Source organism: Gavia stellata, chromosome 9, assembly GCF_030936135.1.
Source record: "Gavia stellata isolate bGavSte3 chromosome 9, bGavSte3.hap2, whole genome shotgun sequence".
NCBI classification, from domain to species: Eukaryota; Metazoa; Chordata; class Aves; order Gaviiformes; family Gaviidae; genus Gavia; species Gavia stellata.
The window spans coordinates 10168332-10190445 of NC_082602.1; the positions used below are offsets into that span (position 1 = coordinate 10168332).

The following is a 22114-nucleotide window of genomic DNA, read 5'->3' on the forward strand; positions in this document are numbered from 1 at the left end:
GTTCAAACCTCAGCACCTCCTGGGAATAACAGTACTCAGCAAGCTTGAGTAAACAACCCATTGTCTTGGAAAACCAAGTTATAAATTGCATGATCGCCCCCTCCCCCCTCCATCTTCAGCTGCTTTCCTTGTTTTCAAAATACTGATTTCCAAGGGGGAAAAGAAAGTTGAAGATTAGTCTTGATGAAGAAGAGTTACTACCCAAAGTTCGTTAATTCCGTTTTTCAGGAGCAAGCTCTGCAGCACACTGTCACTGATGAGCATATATAGTTAGTAACAGCATTTCTCCAATGTAAATGGAAGTGTCCTTGGGTCATGAAAGTGTTGTGGGGGACAAGAAAACACAAGCAGCAGCAAATCTCAATAGGTCATTCCCCCTCCCCTGCCTGAGTCAGCAGCATCTCAATTCCCCATCACAGAGGAAACAAAGACAAAGCTGCAATTACTCCTGCAACTGTTTCACCACCCAGGAAACTGCTAACTACCTTTAATTGCCAACAGCCACTCATCCAGTCTTCCCACAGGAGGGAAACTAAACACACTTGGTTACAGTGTTCTCATCTCATCACTGGGAGATACAGGATCCAAAGCCTCACACTTAAAAACTGTAAGTTAAAAGCATAATGCTAAAGGAGATGAGGATATTTTAAGCAATGGATGGAGAACTTCCCTTCTGACGCCAACCAAATGAGAAAGCATTTTGAGGGAGGAGGGGAGAGAACCTGAAGACAGCAGTTTGACTAATCCCTCTCTGAAGCTTTCCCATCCTCTTCAGATGATTCCTTTCACTTTTATAGATTGAGGTTGAAAATACTGTAATATGGGTATCTGAAATCATGCATAACCTAAACCAGATTGATAGAAGCTGATTAAAAACTCTCGTTAGCGATCTTAACGGCTACAAAACATTTAGTTAACTTCCTAAATACCTTCACCATGAAAGCTCAAAGGCCAAGCAATATTTAAAATACGGTGCTTAGTTTTCTGCCAAAGGGCAGTAAGACTTCAAAAACACTCCAGGAGAATATAATTTGGTATTTACACTACTGGGCATAAGAACACAATTTTAAATTATTTTTTTGTTTGTTTTAAATAAGATGACTCAAACCTTGTAACCCTTTTGCTTTTGAGGAAAGTAATCCATTCTATCCAATTTTTATGTCATTTACTATGAAATGTTAACACCAAAGGTTCAAAACATGATTCCCTTAAGCTTTCAGACTTATGCTGAGAGTGAAAACCAGAATAACCTCCTTCACCAACTTGAAAAGAGAAGTCACTTCTGAAGGTTTTCATTATGGTGCAACAGAGAGGAGCTTGCTGCAAGCATCAGGTACAGAGGGCTATGTTGACTGCCAGGCAAGTGCCATTTGCTAACATGAAGGCTAAGTTCTTCAGGTTTTATCTTCTTCTAAGCCAGCAAAAAATCCTGGAACAAATTCAACGCACAGAGAACTCCTTTTCAATTTCTGGGTTTACATTTTTAACCTTCATAGCAGTCTAGAAAACAGAAACCTTTGAATACCTGTTTGAGTACTCAAAAATTAGTCTGATCCTACTTCTAGACAGTCACACAAACAACATTGTCTGTGGAAAGAGACAGGCAGAATTGATCATCTTCCATTGATCTGTGTAAGATTCAAAAAAAACGAAGGTGTAACCGGTTAGGCACAAACTGGAGTTATCAAAACAACTGCTGCAATCCTTCTGTTTCTCAGTGGATATGTCCGAGTCTGAAAAGGCACAGATCTTTTCTTTACCCCCCAAAGATCTGCATTTTTATTAGGATTTTCTGCCCGTCATCTGGTACAAAACAGAGATTACTTAATTATAACTCACGACAGAGATCTACGTGAAAGCAACTTTATCTTCTACATATGAAGTTCATTATTGTCTCAACTTACCATTGCTACTATCATAAATTGGAAGAGAACCTAATAATCTCATTTGGCTTGCATATATTCTCTAAACACTATATAGTCTCTGCTTCTAGATGGTGCAGCTGGGAGGGAACCAGTTTCCATCTGTGAGGTACCACAGTATTCAGCACATTTACAACAACAGCTTGACATAATTTTAAGAAATAGAGATGCCACAGGAAAAAAACCAAACCAGCTGATACTGATGGCTTGTGATAGTATTACTCTTTACTCATGGACAACTTCCTTGCAAGACAGAGTCCCTTTTAATATATCCTCCCCCTTTAAAACCCATGCCTAAGAAAACACAAGAACAGAATTACAGTTCATAAAAAACCATCAGGGTAGCTCAGATTATGAATATGAGAAAAGCTCAAATAGGAGACAGTGGTCTGTGTGGCTGGATGCTTTAGCAAGGAGGAACCTGTCTGTATCAGCTGTTCCATACTTAATAAAGGGAGCTGTCTTACATTTTATAGTGCAAAAGATATCCTGGCACTGACAGACTGTGAGCTATGTGAGCTGCCTTCGGTGCCAAAACAGCACTGAAGACAGACACTGATTATACCAATTCCTAGCTGATCACCACCTAAAGAACAAATTTCATTCTGTGTTGGTATCTTCAGATTGTATCATGTGAATTCAGAGAGTAAGCTGAGTGGAGAAAATCTCAAATACGTTCTTCCTTTGCAGATTTCAAAGGCCAGAAAATTAATACGAGCCCCCTACCTGCACGTTTCATAGGTTTGTAGCAAACAAACCTAAAACTGAAACTCTGAAACAATTCTCCTTTGTCACCACAAACTGATTACCAAGGTTAAGAATTATGTCATCAACATTACCTTCCTCCCCCAAAATTCAGCTCTTTCTACTGCTACATAATACTGACTTCTCATACCAATTCAGCTATCTGTTCCATAGCTAGAATTTTGGAAAAAAATAAAAAACAAACCAAACCCAACTCTTCCTAAACCGACAAAAAAAGTCACAAAAACTACTAAAGAAAATGCCAGCTCAACAAGGCATATCATCTTTTAATCTAACCTAAAATGGAATACAATCTTAACTGCAGATTACTGGCAGGAGTTGAAACATTACTCGCAGAGAAAAAAACTCTAAAAAAAAAATCAGAAGCTTCTCCTGTCGAGTATAAGTATTACAAGAAAAATGGTAAAAACCTACTAAAAATTTAAAAACATTAAAAGAATGTATTACAAGATGTTAAAAAATTAAGATCATACTAACATCTGCTATACTGAAATATGGTGAAAGCAAAAACACATTACTAATTTTTGCCATCTATGACCACTCATCTAGTCAATCTGTCACCAATTCTTTAAATATGCTCTTTTAAAAAGACTTGCAACTTAACCTTTACTTTTCAAGCTAGCTAACCGTGGCCAAATTTATTTTTAAACAAAACCAGTTCACTCTGTTGCAGCTGAAGATACATTCATAGACAACAAGTATGTTTGAGAAAGGACAGAAAAAAAATCATCCACATTTATGGTAATCAACAGATCTGCCACCACACTTTGGGCAGAGAAAAATCAGTTTTCATAGGACAGATGTTTTTAACGGGAGAACCTGCACCAAATTTTCAATTTAGCACACAATACTCTTACTCCCATGTAAGAAACCCTATGGCTTGTGAATATATATATAAAATTTAGGCAAAGAAACAGAGTCAAATAATCTAAACATGGTCTTTAAACACATAATTATTTGAAGTGTTACTTGTTTTTAATTGCTACTTTTAACCAGCTACCCTTAGCAACTGGTGTATCAGACAGCTGAAGAACATCATAACTTTATCCTACTAACAGCCTTTTAGAAAGGAAATTTCAAATTTAAAGAAGAAAATACTTGCAGTGCAGTCATATATGCATAGAAAGTAGACAAAATGCCATGACTCCTTAACTGAGAGATACAAGATTAAGGATGATGCTTACAAGTTCCATTTTATTAAGCATTCCACTACTGCCAAGGCTTTCAAATAAAAACATGATACCCACCGTGATGTTTTCGAGATCAAGATGTTTGTTGTGAACAGTTTCACACAGTCTCCGAATTTTTTCTTTAATTTTATTCATGTCTTTTTCATTCAGCAGCTTGGCAGAAGAAGCATCTTGTTCCAATTCCAAAAGCCGTATCATCAGATCTAGACTAGCTCTGTCTAAATCCATGTTCAAACGATCTCTACTCAGGATGTACATTAGAGCTGCTGTACAAAGGGACAAATTCTTGTGTTGGGAGAGGAAAGAAAAAAGAGTTAGTTTTTACTAATCATGTTAGGCAGACCTTTTACAATTTTTAATAAACAAGCTGAAGATTTATGAAAGAAAAAGCCTGACAAGTCCCAATCTACACTAGCACTTGCATGAGTACTTACTGTTGTACATGGATTCCTTCTAGCAAGTTACCAATGCATTCTCCTAACCAATACAACTGAGACATAAATCACTTAAGACATTTACAAAACCCTAATAGGAAAGCAAGGTTTTCTATTTTTAAGGGACTCAGTGCTGCAGACAGAATAAGAAACAGTAACTCCAGTAATGCAGTATAATAGAAGAGACATATGGCAGGGGAACAAAGTGAAAAAGCACAGGGTACACGGCAAGGTAGGTGAACAATCTGGTCCAATAGGATAAGCTGGTGGCAGCAGCAGAAAACTCAGAGATCATGGGGACAGTGTTTGTATGTGAAGGAAAAAAAAAAAAAAAAAAACAACCAAAACAAAACAGAAGAAGAGAGCCTGGTAACATATATTCTGGTAACAATTCTACCAAGCAGATCTGTCAGTCAATAGTTTACCCAAACCTTTCCAGCATAAACATTTAATTTCCAGGGGAATTCTGCTTTTTGGAAGTAGCCAGAGTACAAACCAGCTTTGCCTCTGCCCCGTCCCCATCAGTCCTTGACAAGTAAATGTTATTATCTTGACCATCCCTATCTTACACAGAATTGGTGTATAGGGACCTCTTACTGGCTAAAGAGTACTTAATCCTTCCTCAAGAAGGAATTAAATATCATCTTCATGAGGATCCAGAAAAGCAAAGGCAGAAGGTGACTGTCAGGAAGGGACAAATGACAGTGAAGAGATCAAAGCAAAACTATCTATCCCTAGTGCTGGTAAGTACAGCACTTGCACCAAGAGACTCATCTATCCAGGTGAGCTCCAAGTTATGGTAAAGAGGAGCAATGTTCATGGAGAATTGAGTTGTGCTGGGCACAGAAAACTTTGACGATATCTGGAGGAAAAAAGAGCTGGAGGGAGGTATGGGGTATGTGTGCATCTTACTGAATTCAACTGTCAAGAGTCAATAAGCTGCGTGCATCTATTCCAATTTTTTCTGTATAAAGTAAATTAAAAATGGAGACTAATTCTGGGATGTGACTGTTGTACAGCTCAACAGGAAAGAGCAGAATTTCTGTGTCATAGCAGATTAACATCTTGTTTAGAGTTTAGCCAACCACCAAAGCAATCATTAGCCGCTTCTGTTTATTTTAGAAGCTAGTAATAATCATACCTGGTCACACTAAGCAGTATCAGCATTTCCAAAACAGGATTAGGCAGCTGACAGTCTATCAAAAGCTGTGTTAAAACTCCTTCCTGTCTGAGTCAAGGAAACCCTCAGGTGAATAAAGACTTTAATCTGACTAACTACCCAAGATGCATTTGGAATACCGAAGGAAGGAAGCAAGAGTTTCCATATCTACATCTTCTTTCATGAATACAACCTCCTTGAGACACAGAGTTGTTAAGAAAAAATTCTTAGCTGTCAATATCACTACTCCAGCCTTGTCAGATGTGAGGCAGAAAGCAATCTATGCAACTTGTCTACATAGTCAGAGTATACATTGTTTTCCCTTAATTTTTATTAACTTTCTCAAATAAACCTTGTAATTTTATCATTTTAATTAGAAAAATTGTTTACTCTGGATTTACTTGCAACTGGTTTAAACTGTAAGAAATTTCAGGTTCCTGGAAGAAGACTCTGTTCCTTCAGATTAGCAGTTATTAGAACAGGACACAGGAGCACATGCATTCCAGAGAAACCAAAGGTTACTCTGCTAACCGTTGTTCAGCCAATGTGGGACCTAATAAAGCAACATCTACGAAGAACTATTTTCTAGTTACCAGCATTATCTAGGTGAGCTTCCTGGTAAAAAAAAAAAAAAAAAAAAAAAAAAAAATCCTTAAGCCCCCAACACAGTTTCTATCAACTAGAAACTATGCAGCAGTTAGAGAGAAACTGCTGAATTTATAATATGGGCTGCCAATATTTAGGCATTTTGAAAAGTCAGAGCCTGTACTTAGATCACTAGTCAGAAATGCTTTAGAGATACTCCAAAGTCTGATAGGGGCAATCACACTCATTCCGTAAGCCTCTGCACCAAGCCCTTGCCTGTCCCAAGCTCCCTTCTTAGCAATCCAACCGCCTTGGATTGCAATGGTTCTCCCTCCGCATAAGCTCTGTCAACACCTCCCTTCAGACCTTCCACCCAGGTTTTAAGATACTTAAATGTGATCAGAAGGGACCCAAGCAGGGGACTAAGACATTATACAGAAGTTTCAGGCTGCAGGAGGACTGCCAGAAAAGCAAAAAGGAGTGCAGCAGCTACGTGTACCACGAACAGCAACAGCAATATGTACAGAAGGCAATCAGGCCAATAAGCCTCCAAATTCCCGTGTGCAACAGAAAATAGCGATGTTGCAAAAGTAAGGACCTCAAATGTGAATGGTGCTTATAATGTGGAACAAACCTGCTTCAGCTACATGCCAGCGATCAGTTTTTTAAACCCCATTTTTCTTAGTCCCTACACGCAAGTTGGTTCTTGAATATTATCTTGAATTATCTTGAATATAGCAACTCTACACTTTGCTCTGATCTTCTGTAAGTGTCAAAAACAGTTAACCACATTGTCTGTAAGCTATGTCATGCTCTACCATATACAGAATTCTGAGACAAGAATGAGGAGAAAATTGTTAGCACAACTCATTTTTGATTGGTATCTTAAAAAAAACAAACAAAACAACCAAAGAACCCAATCAAACCCTCAAAACTCCACCCTTATGGATTGCAGTACTGAAGCTCTTTTTTTGGGTGGGCTTTTTTTTTTCCTATTCTATTCCTCAAGATACTTAAAACACGTTCTACTTCCAAACAAATGTGGAGAGGAAAAAAAAGTGAAATAAACAGAATTTGCTCTAGACAGAAATTTTATGGCATATCTAACTACGGAGTTGCACTCCATACTTCTGCAGAATTCAGGAAAACATCCTAGTTGAACATATACTCCAGAAACAGCAGACCATTTACACCCACTTTCATCCTTGTCTTCCCTTGCTTGTTCTATTTATACTCCAGCTTGTGGGAACAGATGGTTATTTTCTAGGATTCAGCACTACATTTAATGCACTTTTCAAAAAAAAAAATTATTCACATGCTGAAGACATTACAAAACCTCGTTTCTGTGCTTAACTACTGACAGCTATAATGAAAATATAGTTTTTATTTTAAAAATTAATAATACTCCAAAACCTTTAGAGCATAACTGAAGAGACAAAGTCAGTTAAAAACTGAAACTGTAGCTTAAAGACAAGTCTACAAGAAAAATTCGGTGGAACAAGTAATTTTCATGTAAATATTTTGGGGCATAGCTCAGTAAGATAACTGGTTATTTTGTTTTCCTTGCTGGTTAAAAAAATACCTCTGCAACTGCTGTTTTATATTTTTACGGAAATGTAGAAGTCCCCTACTTTCTCAGTCTATTCCACTGTATCAGTACAATGGATGCAGCATACGCTCATATTTGTTTCCATTAGCAACATCATTGGGGCAGTTTTCCCATCTCCAAAATACTTAAAAGAAAACATGAACAAAATAATTGTATTTTTCCCCCCCAGACCTTATTCATCTTAAATAGTTTTGAGACACGCAAGCAAAGCTTAGTGTCATTTATTACTCTTGAGTTTCTTTGCACTGAGATTTAGTGGAGAAATTTCTATTCGCAGAATCACAGAATGACAGGGGTTGGAAGGGACCTCTGGAGATCACCTAGTCCAACCCTCTTGCCAGAGCAGGTTCACTACTGAAATAATTAGTGAGTGAAAGGTTACTATGTAAAGACAGCAAGCTTACACAGAGAAGGTCATTGTTGAAGCATATACTGTCAGTAGTTAGAGGATATGTTTTAGCATTTATTACTACTAGTTTGATAAACCAGTAATTTTATAATACTGTATAACCAGTACCAAGAATGCACTGTAACTATATTAAAACATTAACTACCTTATTTTTTTCCTGACAAAAGAGAGTGTTTCATCAAATACACTGAAAATAGTGAATATAATCAATGCTTTTTGTTACTGCAGACTAATAATAGCATGCAATTTCCTTTTGAACTATACGTGCTAGTTCTTTTGAAAATGAAGAGATAATGGTAACTGTTAAAAGACAGCCAAAAATACACCAAGCAAGCTTGTACATTTTCCAAAGAACTGTAGCTGTCCTCTGCAGATCTCCTGTAACTCAGTGGTGGCAACTGTCCTACATAACATGACTATACTTTATTTATTTCTAGTATCCCCTGGCACTATTTTGACAGCTCACAAAATAATGAATGCATGGAACCTGGTTCCTGTGCTTTACAGTTAGACATTGCTAATTTTTGAGGAAGATGGAAAATAAGCTACTATTCTAAATGAGTTACTTAAAGCTCTACAGCTTTTTCCCTCACCCACAGTAAGATGTCAAATACTATCTCTTAAGTGTCTATTTCTGTGGGTGCAAAGTTTCCTTCTGCATTATATGTCGTTCTTCTAGAGCTATTAAATAAAAGTAATAAACCTGACTGGATATACATATCTACTACCCACTTCAAGTAACATTTCCTATGTCCAGCTTTTGCAACAATACCTCAAGGGATACCCCACAGAGGCACAGTTTCCAACCACTGAAAAAATAGTATCACCCGCAAGAAGCCTTTTCTATTACAGCTGAATTGACTTGTCAAGTTGGTAAGAAGGAAAACCCAAGCTGCTTCAGCTTTTAACTCTTGGGTCATGTTACCGTAAGCAGTTAAAATTTACCTTTCCTAGATTTATCACAGAACACTGCACATACTCAAGGCATCCTACAACCGCAGTTACAGCACTGCTCAAGGAGACAAGCACAGGACATGAAAAATGCCCCACAACAGCTACAGAAAAGGCGATAATTCACATACAAGCAAGTGTGGAGATGAGCACTTGCAGCCATCTTTAAATATAAGGAGGAAGGATTCCTTTCAAATGTATTTTATTGGAAGGAAATTGTAAATACAACAATTAAACTATTAAAAAAAGCTTAAGAGAAGGTAGAAAATAGCAGTCCAAAGCACAGTCAATTTTAAAAGAGCTTGAACGACTTTTTAAAAGAATTTCCAAACCCAGAAGCACATGAACAGTGGAAGGGGAATTTGTCATTGGAACACAGGTGCTCTTATTTTTCATTTCACTACAGATTTCTAAAATGGACCCACTGATCCCAGATGCACACTATACTGGATGCTTGACCTTGAATTACATGTACACAAAACTCATACAAAGTAGACAGATATCATTAAAAACTTTAATGAAATACACAATGTACCCATACCTGATGGTGTTGGGAATCATCCAGTGTTTTGAAAACCATGGCTACCATCCCATGTGCTCTCAGATGCATTCGGAAGCTGGGCATGGCGCACTTTGTCGCCAAGCTGATTACACTAGAGGAAATTAATCCTGGATTAGAACAACTGAAATGAACATGTTTACAAAAATGGCAGATAAACAAGTCTACAAAACTGACCATATACCTCAGACCCTGACAAACTCTGTCAGGATGTTTCTTCTAAAATTTGTATAAGGCAAGTTTGTTATTGGTGAACAGAGCAGCATTTCATTCAACAGTTGCTTACCAGCACCAAACTATGTCTGCTTTATTTTGAGGTTGGCTAAAAACAGGATTTGAAAGGGTACCCTGAATTTGCTTCTTTCAAACAAAAGTTGAAGTAATTTCAAATAGTTAAATGGAAAGAAAAATGTTCATGGATTAAGCACAAAGCTCTGATTTAGAGGCACAGGAGAGCTTATTATGGATCAAAGCATTAACAGAAATTATAAATGTGAGCTTTCATTGCTATCTAACAGTTATTTATCTAATTGACTGATTAGTCCCACTTACGCCTGACAATACTTTTACAAAATAACAAACATTTTTAATATTTATTGCTGCATTTATGGTTGATGGAAACACTAAAGATTTCAGGAAAAATCTGACAAATGTATTAGTCTAATCAGTGATCAGCATAACAGTTCTATTTTAAAAATGGAAGTCTTCCCCCAGTTTTATTAGCAAGCTGCCCGCCATTTCTAGCACAGTGCAACATATAGACTATTAAAAATATATTGCTTTTAGATGTGGAGTAATGTGGGAGTGATTCTTCCATGACTACTGAGGAATCTTATAATAAAAGATTCATAAGGTATGGTGTTTAAAGAACAAGTGGTCTTTCTGTCTCCAATCACAACAGCACCAGTTAGAGCTTACCTACCAGTTTTTGATTCTTTTACGTCTATTCCTATCCTTACACATTCATTTCCTTTGGAAAAATACTTTTCTTTTAATTTGTTAACTGAAAGAAAAAATTTTCATGGTGTTTATACAAGTTACATTCCATGATATAAATTTGGAAAGTAAAAAAGTCAGTTTAAGATCTTAATTTGCTTGTATGGCAAGCTTCCTAAGTGTACTCAATATGAAAAACTCCTAAACTGTCATTATGGTATTAATTTATTCTTATCATAATGTACATACAAACTGGATAATAGATTTCTTGTGTTTATACTCCAGCAACAATATGCATTGCTAGTTTTTGAAGAACATAAAGAATAAATTTTTAAAACAGCTCTCTTAAAAGCATATAAAGCTTTTTCTCATCCACAGTCAAATCTCAAGTAAAGTGTCCTCATCACCTGCCTCTGTGGATTCAAGTTTTTCCTTCTCTACCATTTTAGTTTTGCTAAACAGAGAGGAAAATTTACAAGTATAAAAAAAAAGATTATTACATGGTTACAGAACATCATTTGATTACTTTTATGTCCAGGGAATGGACACCAGTATTAAGTCATACACTTTTTCAAAGCAAGACTAACATTTTTGATATTAACTTTGCAATAATGTGTAACTTAAATATTAAGAGTCCAATGACTAGTTCAAAACAACTTAGGGAAGCTTCCAATTAATACTGAGGCCACAATACTTCCAGGGGATGTTAGCTATGTTATTTCTCAACAGAAGATAAAGAACAGGCAGTTGGACTTAAACAGTATCTCAATATTACATTAATTCTAGATTATAGCCAGCAAACTTTCCAGTTTTAGGGATTTTATCTTAGAATTGAATTTTGCATTAAAAAAAAGACAAGACATTGCACATAAGATTGCACTAAACTAAGAAAAGTTATCAGAAAATATTTTTTTAATTTATAGCAAGGAAAACAAGTTTGTTGAAGATGTCTCTTACTGTACAATTTTCTATTTCATCTTCCTAGTCATACTACTTTTGATTATTCATAATATATCATCTTGATGATTACTTTCAAATTTTAGTCTTTATAGCAGAAGTGTCAGGTAACTACCCAAACAACATTTTAAAGCATAGTCACTTCATTGATGAAATATTTAAAAGAGTTGTTGAATTAAATAAAGTTCAGTGTTTTATATTAAGATATCTTACCTAAGGCAACGTGTGTTTAGGGGCTGATTGCTCTTCAATCCACTTAGCAAGTACTCAATATCATCTGTGAACTCTTGATTTTCACCAAATTCCACTACATCATTGAAGTGCTTTACATGCTGAACAACAGTGTATAACTGGAAGAAACAAATATTTTGACCTAGGTAAGTTGCTCTTGGGATTGATTATAACCTTAACAAGTACAGTTTAAATTCTATTCAGTTTTGGGTGCAAGGAAGCATTAAGAAGTTAATGAAGGCCACTCAACTATTTAGATAAAAATATCATCTTTAACAGGAAAGCCAAATTTCATTTTGACACTGTTCCTTCAGTACTTAGGATTACCAATAATTCTTTATCTTAAAAATTTGTTAAGAATACTTACTTCTTTGTCTTCTTTCCTACATTTCAATGCAGTTACTATCTCTTGATAGGGCTGAGTAGGTATTGTCACAGTTTTTATCACTTTGGGAGGTGGTGCAGGAGCCTTAAAAACTCCATCATCTTTATGAATTGCCTCCTTTGAAGATAGCCTTACCTATTAATAAGAAAGTGCTAAAATGGGCAGATGTTTTGAGCATGTAAACATACACTAAATACATCAGGAAACAGTACAGGTGTGCAATTGTAAAACATTTTGGGACTACTTAGTCCTTGCCTTACACTACCAAGATGTACCTAAGCTGTGTTGATAATGTACCTACTCTTAAAAAAAATAATTAAGATGTCAGAAATTATATGCATTTTTAAATATAAAAAAAAGTTCTAAGTAGTCAGGAAAGTGGAGTTCTGAAACTAAAAAAAAAAGAAGGAAAAAAAAAGTCCTTTACACTGGTTCCTTAAGTTTTAGGGTAAGTAAACCAATGAAGCTCAGTGTTTAAAAACAATGATTTGTTGATAGTTACAAGTATCTTAGCCCCATACACTGGAGCTGCCAGGATTGGCCAAGTTGGTTGCTATACTGAACCATCATTAAGTACACTGGTCTGGATACTCGCACAGCATTGAGCAATCACTGTTTCAACACAGCCTGAACTGAAAAACTGTGCCTACTGTTCTCATGTCTAACTACTGGAGGCTACCGCACTACTGTACTCAGGGCATAGCTATGTACTCAGGCTGTACCTGTCAGAAAACCAACCTCCCCAACCTGATACTCCAAACCGTATCTTGCCTGTAGGTGGAAGACTACCAATACAAATTTTATAGCACCATGGAAAATTGCCACACAGAGAAATAAAAGAGGCATGGTGCATGCCTCAAACAGGTAGAGTATGCTCTTGTAAACACATGGTATTCTCCATACACTGGCCTTATTCATATTTGTGTTGTTAATATTTTAGGAACAACATATCATAGCATGAAATACAGCAAAACCTATTCTGAACTTACAACAGGTAGTAGAGAACTTGATGTTAGGTCTAGAGTAACTACTGACAAGTTGCCAGCCATCTCAAGCAAGTATTACAGGTTTCTCCTCAACCTGCTCCTCTGTATTACAGAATCACAGAATCACTACAGTTGGAAAAGACCTGTAAGATCCTCAAGTCCAACCATCAACCCAACACCACTATGCCCACTAAACTATGTCCCGCAATGCCACGTCCACACGTTCCTTAAACACCTCCAGTGATGGCAACTCCACCACTTCCCTGGGCAGCCTGTTCCAGTGTTTCACCTATGGTAGTTTGAGGCTACCATAAGCTTAAGTGTCAGCTTATCTTCAGATTACTTCTTTGGCACAAATTCAGATGTGAAGACAAACTACAGAAAACAAGGCATACAGGAAAAAGACCTCCAAATGCCAAATTCTAAATGTGCAAGTGCCAGTGCCAGTGGTTATTTACTCACCCTCAATCTTTACGTAACATCATGTACTTAGTCTCCTTACATAGAAAAATGAGAAGTTTTTTAAAGGGTGACTAAAAAAATAGAATTAAATATGCAGGCATAGAGGATGCATTAACTGTTACTCACTCCAGGGGATATTTTGAGAGAAAGCCTTCTTGCGCATTGTACACTGACAGTCAAAATTAAAATATAAGCCAAAACAATCTGCTATATTAACAGAATATTCTTTACATGCTGCCTCTATCACTGTGCAGTACTTCAGTATTTGCTCACTTGGGCTCCAGTGGCAAAACACTAATAAACTACCCTGAAAAGCTGGTTTACACCACATACTGGAGGACTCTGATTTTATCAGTCTGTGAACACAGGAGTTCCACTGAAGTATCTCATCCAAGTCTTGGTTAATGGCTTCCCCTTCAAAGCAAATTCCAAGGGAGCTTGGAGAGGCCGTAAGAAAAAGTACTTGGCATAAGTAGTTTGCATGCTGTGGGTGTCTCACCATAAATCTAAGACAAATTTATCCAGTTCTTCAGGTAACAAATTTCTACAGAAATTGAAGAGACAGGATCATCTGTGCAGTGATTACCGCTGAACATTTGGATCAAAGCTCATTTATCTCGTAACTCTTAAATCTTGATCATACACACGTAAATCAAGGTTAAAAAAGTGACTGAAGTAACTTCAGACGTACATCATAACATGAGGAGCAGATACAAACAAATTCCCTTAACTGGTTTGTTCAGCCAAACCTCTGCCATATTCCTGAATTAATATTTTGATGGTTCCAGTTACAAAGTGGAAGTTTGACAGAAGACAAAATGGCTTGTCTGAATATGAATGATACAGACATTTTCCTAGCCCGAAGAGGATATATTCAAAGTCTGTCTGAGAAGACCCAGACAAAATCTGCCTTTAAGTTAGCTATCAGAGCACTTGACAAAAAAAAAAAAAAAAAAAAAAAAATCAGTATCAATACAAAGATTCAGTAAGCAACAAAAGCTTCAGTACAAGTGCACATAATTAAATTGAGCAAGGGGTTTAGGAGAAACCCAGGACTGAAACTTCTGCTCTCTCCTCAAACACTAGCGGTAATGGTTATTTTAAAATGAGTCATCTACATTTTCCAGGCAGTGCAGTTAACACTGAAGGAAGGCTGTTCAGAATACTGTGAGGATGCAACCAAAACCAACCACAAATCAAAGAGGAGCTAGTATCAGAACACCACACACAGAGGTGGAATTCAGAAAACCCTGAAACTGGTGACAACAAAAGCTGAAGACTTATCAATGCAAAAATATGTGCTTTCTGATATTCTGTTCTCAGGCAACTAGTGTAAGTAAAGCATCAAATGAAATGAAGTTTACTGACAATGTACAATGCTCTCTTAGGATAATCATTAACACATTTTTTACAGACACATATAAGCCCAAGACCTTGGCTTCTAAGGGTCTCAAAAGAGTTAAAACACAATTACGTTAAGCCTCAAAACAATCACTGATTTTTGAACAAACAAGTTACTTTAAGAACTGTTTTCACATCTTGTTTACTTTTTGTAAAGACATGCATATATCTGATATGTCCCGATTAGCATTTCTGGCTGTATACAGAAAATTCTGTTTCTTTCATAGTGTCTAAAGACTCCGGTTAGCAATTCACAATACTTTACACCATTAGAAAGGAAAAATAAATGAAACAGAAAGAGCTCTTTTTAAGTTTTCATTTTTTGACCTGTAACTTGCCGATTTCTATGGGTATTAGCAAGTTAATCCTAGGGTTTCTCACAGAAGACAAAATGGAGTCCATTGTTAGAAAGCTTCAGCAGATTAGGGAACATAACTTGACTGAAGTATTTTTTGTATCTATATATTGAAATGAGATGGAAGATCCCATTCTAGAGTATTTCCACTGACAATTTCTTTCCTATCAAATACCCAATGGCTCACATCACAAAGTGGACTTCATTCTGAATTACTGTGACATTACCAGATATCAAGAACTTGTGTTTCAAAAAATATCAGTGAATCTTAAAAGGAGATTTATCAAACTTGAGAAAAAACAAACAGTCTACTTACTGGGACACTGGCCGTTTTCAAAACCGGTGGTGCTGGCAGAGCCTCTGATTCTGGCTGGTTCCAGTGTCTAGCATTATATACAGCTTTTGTGGGAGACTAAAAGAGAAAAATGAAAGTTATTTTTTAAGCAAATCCACCAGTAGTCACTATATACTTCAAAAATTACTGTAGCAATAATGTAGCCAAACAAGTAGAGTGAGCTTCATTTCTCCCCCTTCTGTATTCCCAGCAACACAAGTTCTCAATATCATATATACCGGAAAAACCTGTAAGACTTTGAAGCATCTGATGGTTTTAAAGACATACGGACCCATTCAAATGGCAAAAGACATGATGTGTATGTATTCCAAGGGTTTTTCAGTTTTTCTGCTTTTTAAATTTATTCAAAGATAAAAGGTCTGCAACCTTCCAATAGACAAAAAAAACCAGACAGCTATGGGGGAAAAAACATGATAGCAAACACCGTGTCAGTAGAAAATATGACTAGTTTAGAATCAAAATGTAGAATTGATATAGACTTTGATGCCTGGAGGAATAGAAAATACTCAAATGAAATGCCTTCATCCATATTAATAAATTAAGAAGCCTTTTTTTCTTCCTGCTCAAAAGTGTGTCAAGGCAAATCAAAATGCATCAAAATTTACCATCCTTGAATTTTTGGGAACTACAATATAATTCTTAGAGGAAGCAAAGACAGAATTATATTTCTAGCACCTGATTTTATCAATCTAATTGCATAATAATATTCCAGACTAATATACCATTACAATTTTCACAATTTCCCAGCATGCCATATATTGTTTAAACTGTATAACTATATACCTCCTCACACGCACTTACATAGCATTTTAAACGTGGAAAAAATATTTTTAAAAAAGTTGGGCATTAAAAATAATTTTCTGTCAAAATATAATGTATCAGCTATTTAAAACAGATAGTGGCTCAAGTACAGCTCACAGAGGGGCTACATGTAGCAAACCTAGCAGTACCAGCTATGGATTGAATACCACTCTATGAAGTGTAGCAAGGTTTTGGCATGTCAAAAGCTAGAAAGTGGATTTTGTAAGTCAAGAGTTTCTGTATTACTGTTAAAATTCTACTGTGCTGCATCCTTCCATTCTTTACAAGAAGAGAAAGTCCTGACTAACAAAACTTCAAAGAATATTAGCAGAATGAAAATCTCAGCTATGAGTTTTCAGAGCCCAAGAGACCTCTCAAGCACGAAATCATTTTAGTTTCCAGACAAGAGAAAAGCCTCTTTCCCTCCTACAATGAGCTTTGATGTGGTCATAAGAAACTTAACTTAGCTGGATTTTTTAATTATTTTTTTAAAGCAGTGCTCACGTACCATTCAGCAACAAGTATGCAATGGCCATCATCTTAACAATTTTCTCTACTTTACAAGGAAGCTCTTTTAAACAATACATTTTCAGGTGATGGATATACAAAGTCCTTCAGCAGCTACATGTAGCCACATGGCCACACACAGTAATACCAAAATAAGGGTTTTGATAATTTCAATTTTTAACTTTCCCAAGTAACAGAAGCACTAACTTGCCCAATTTCCTGACAATCCCACCAAGCTCAAAAAGTTAAACTGAGAAACCAGTTATAAGTTCATGCTGCTACAGTTATGAGAGGACATCTCTGTCCACAAATAGGAAGATGGTGTCATATAGATCCTTACTGGAAAAAAGTTAACTGCTGATGAAATGGTTAAAAGGTTAACTCTCTTTTCTCCTATACGTTTCTGAGTAGCAAATTCTTACCCAGAACGGGACTCAGGGTTTGGAACAAACAAAGGACAACTTAGTAACAAAGATGCTTTTTTTTTAATCATGAAAGATACAATGTTTCACAAATGTCTGAAATGGAAAAGACCCACTAACTATTTTCTAGACACTTTTTTTCTTGAATTACTCACAACTGTTCCACAAGTTATCTCAGTGCACACTTAAGATTGGGAAGAGAGGGTGTAAGCTTTGGGTGCCATATCCTAGTATATGGGATAATTCAAGGAAATAATGCACTCAATCAAGTAACCAGCATGAAACTACAGCATATATATATAGTATCAGTTTCAGCTGATGCATAATTCTTCTTAACCTTGCAGGGAAGCTTAACTACTACAATTCTAACAGCAGTGTACAGCATTACAGCTGCCAAAGTCCTATGAACATAGGGTAGTCTTTATTAACAGTCCCAAATCTCAGTTATAGTCTCAAATAGTATTCTATCTCTGGTTAAAAAGATACTAATATATTAATATACTTGAATTTCCCATCTGGGAGCTACATGCTGCACAGAAGCTTTTCAGGTCTCTGCAACAGCAGTGTCGGGCTCAGCACACCCAGTGGGGAGGTGCTGCGCGGAGATGCAGCCCACACAACAGGATCCTAGATTTATGCCATTCTCTTAGCTCGATGCAGAAACAACAGGGGCACAGACCAAGGCAAGCTCTGCTCTCTGCAGGACTCCCATTTTTACGAAGTTCAAGGGAAGAGCATGCCATACTTGCTGCCCTGGTACATAAAGCCTCTTTACCTGTGCCCCACCTGCATGTTCCTTTTTCTTCAGGCCTTGTGCTCCGTGACAAACCCAACACAGCCCTTGTCAGGCGCAGAGGGAGCAGAGTCACGCTGGCATTCAAGCTCCTCTTAGTCAGGCAGCAGTTGGGATGGGCCCTTGCTGACCATGCGACAGAACATCTGCAGTATTAGCTTTTCAAAATTTAGCACCTCTGTTGCATACACATGTATACAGCAAGGAAGCACAGATGACAGAGATCAAGTTCAGTGCTTCAATATGGAATAAGAACAAAGTATACAAACAGCTGTGCCAGCACAACCAAAAGGTCCACACAGCATTAGTGTGCTTTCTTCAGCAGAGAGCAACAGCTGATGCGTAGGAAAGAGCTCAACAGGGCAAACAGATAAAGACAATTCCTTCTAAATAGTCAGGGCTCAGAGGCTTCCTGAGTCAAAGATGGCATCCTTTTTATTTAACAGCCAAAAATGGGCTTTTCTTCCCTGATTTTCCTTAATCCCTTACTAAATCAAAAGCTAGGGCATCCCAAAGTATTTTGTGACACAGCACTTTGCACCTTGTTGAGGCACTGCCAATACAATACACAAGAAAGCCACATTTTATCTAAGAAATCAAGTAATGCCACCAGTAAATGCCTGTTCTGAGAAATGAGGGTATCTTCATCTAATAGCTCTTGTGTAACAGAACCTAAACTGTAACTGAGAACCGTAATTATTTAAAACCTCAATACCTATGGAAGGTTAGTTTTAGCCACTACCCTTTGTACTATCTTCCACTTTTAGATGAAAGTAACTTCGCTTGTGATTCCATGCCTTCCCAGCAAGATTTCTTTTTACAGTGGACGCTGCTCCCCAGCACCCCTACTGCCTGGTCCAGTATCCTGTCTCACACTGATGGCACACAGCTCAACCACCAAACACACCTGCAAAAATCCAACACTGCTTTCCAAAGAAGTATGTTCTAATCAGTTCTAACACATTATCCAGAGACTTTGGAGCCGCTCTTACAATTCACAGGGACATGGCAAATACAACCCTGCTTTACAACCACCTCTTAAAGCAACCTTTACATTTTTCCCTTGCAACACAAAACGAAGATGAATTTCCAAAACAATTGTGAAGAAACTGCACCAATACTGATCAATCAGTAAGCACCACGTAGACTCGCTTTAGATTATTGTGTGACAGAACTGAAGCCAGGAAAAGTATTAAAGATCAAATGCATGCTAGTGAACAAAGACTTCTCAGAAGGGCTTGATCACAAAAGCAAAGGGGTTGGTTTGGTTGGTTTCGGTGGGGTTTTTTTAAGGCAACTCAAATGCCTGTGATAACAAGCTTCCCTGAAGAAGCCACACTGATATTAAAGCAGCAGTAATTTAAGAAACTGACTCACTTTCTCTTAAAAGACAAGACAACCTTGCAATTATTCAAATAATGCAGACTTCTATTTAAGAATTCTTCCTCTCAAGATTAACTAGAATAGATGCAAGTGGAAGTACATCACCCCTTTGAATTCTGTGTTCTTAAGACAAGTAAGTTCTGCAATATTAATCAGCTGTAAGAGCTTCTGCTGAATAGCAGAAGAGATCCCTTTTTTTGTATGTATAGAACTGACAGCTGTTTACACACAGATAGATGTCTGAAAGGGCACAAATATTCCAGTGAGGGTATAAAGCACATCATACTGTGGGACTCTGCATGTGGTTCTGCGGGGTGAACTAAGATGCAAAACCAGAACTAATGCCAGGGATTTTACAAAATGCACAGGGCTGTCAGTTTTATAAGATCATCTCCAAATGGCATAAACTATGGGTCGTGCTTAACCTCCCATTCCTGAAAGCCTCAAAGCTGAAATTTTCAAGAGTTGGCACTCTGTACGTACTGATGCGGCACTACCTGCCATTCACAGATGTAAGAATAGGAGAAAATAAGAGCCAGGGACATAAGTCATGCTGAAAATACTAGCAAAACAAGACAGATGGCAGCTATTTGCAGGCAAGAACACTTTCCAAGGTAGAAGACAGTGGCAAAGGAAAACCCAAAAACATTTTTAACAGATATCCTGATAAATGCATTATTTATATCTGAAGGGCATTCAGTAAGACTGTATGCCAGATGCTTGTCAAAACTACACATTCCAAAAAAAAACCAAACCACCCCAAAACAAACAAAACACCAAAATACATTATTAGTTACCACACAGTATTCATATCATTAAGAGTACTACTCTGTCCCACATGTCTCACTTTGAACAGGAAAAAGATAACAAATATGTTATGCAGCACAGAACTATTCATAATGGATTGTTTCTTTTGAAAAGGGAGAGGAATGAACATCCATTCAGAGCAAAGAAAAAGAAATTACGCTTCAAAACAGGAAGATGGAATATCAATTCAGCACAAGCTGGGCCATGTGTATATAACAAAAAAATTAACTTGGACTCCGGATAAGATAGCAGTTTCCAACAGCAGTTAAAAAAAAGAGGCAAACCAAGACCAAGTCATTTATTCAGTGGTCAAAATGTGAACCGAATCACCATCATTTGGATCACAGTAGCAGATTAGTGCCAATAGATTACCTCTGGGTGCCATGGACCACTTCATCGTGAAGCTGCTATACCATTTAATGCAGTACACAAAAAACATTATGCATGCACATAGATAGACAACTACAAGTTGTTAGTCAGACAAGGTTGAAGAGTATCAGCAGCAGACAACACAATGAGCAGGGGAAAAAAATGTCAGTGAAGCTTTTCTTGCATCAGCTTCTGAAGAACTGCAAAATGTTTATTCTTCCTTAAAGCTCAAAAGGAAGCCTACAAGGCCAGAACAAGACAATGGATCAAACATTCAAGTGAAACATGAAAATTTAACTTGAAGAAACAAGACAGTTTATCAAACTTGAGATTCATTCTCTACAGAAGTAGCTAATGGTGTTCTGTATGCCGCTTACACACTGAGTGTACTCAAAACTGGTCAGCTCAGAAGCAGAGGCCATATGGTAATGGTTACTAATTTGGCATTAAACCTATGTTAAGTCTAATTAAAAGGGACAGGGTACAATAGTTTAGACATATCGCCACAATACTGGAAACATATCACTTCAATCAAGAGAACAGAAAAACCTGCACCTGCTTGCAAGTAACTGTACTGGCACAAACACATCCTTGTAAAAATTGTTAGACAGAATTCCTGCCCTCTTTGTTGCTACATAAAGGCAGACACACACAACCCTGCACCCCCCTCCCTGCCCCCGTTAATCCTAATCTACTCAAAGCGTATCAATCTACTAACAGGAAAGCCTTACAAAATTGCAACAGCAATGAAATTCCAGAGGTCATATGGCGGGAGTGCACGTGTGTGTGTGCACACCCACATAAGCGTTTCCATTTGGATCAGTAAAACGTTTTTTAAATAAATCTCCCAGATGTCCTCAGTTACAACATCATGGTTTGCATCACCGAGTCTCCGACTATGCTTACCTGATTCCTTTCCAATGAAGCCAAACTTGAAGATGCTCTTCCAGAGAGCACCTACCTCATGCCAGCTGTTGCTGGTCATTCCCTAAAGCAGATCAGGATAAAGCTAATCCAAAGGAAAAACTTCTAGATGTGTGTAATGGGCCCTCAACACCAGCTGTTTCGCTCTCAAGATGTGCTCGTGTTGCATCGCACTATTATCTAATGTACATAAAGTCACAGAGCTGAGTGAATCAACCACACTCATACAGTACATGGGAGCTGTGAAGACAGTTTTGCATATTCATCTGCATATAGATTAAGCTCCCACTGGCTAATGAAACTGGTATATTTTAATCTCTTTGAGTGTTTTTCCCATTTTAAAGCTTTCTACAGGACTGAGGCCTTGTGCAACGTAACATTTATCCTACACAGTTATCCTGCATTGCCTAACTACTAAAACACTGAGTTAATTACTGGGAACTACGCAACTGATGGG

At 37.3% G+C, this 22114-nt stretch overlaps 1 protein-coding gene across 2 annotated transcripts in view; it reads right to left on the minus strand.

Moving 5' to 3' along the window:
* Positions 1-22114, minus strand: part of WAPL (WAPL cohesin release factor) — a 69383-nt gene that overhangs the window by 13378 nt on the left and 33891 nt on the right. For both annotated transcript variants that reach the window (XM_009807695.2, XM_059821251.1), the window contains exons 4-8: positions 15613-15708; positions 12075-12227; positions 11690-11826; positions 9566-9677; positions 3935-4162 (exon numbers count right to left, since the gene is read on the minus strand). In XM_009807695.2, coding sequence (XP_009805997.2) covers positions 3935-4162; positions 9566-9677; positions 11690-11826; positions 12075-12227; positions 15613-15708 — 726 coding nt within the window. The remainder of the gene's footprint in view (positions 1-3934; positions 4163-9565; positions 9678-11689; positions 11827-12074; positions 12228-15612; positions 15709-22114) is intronic.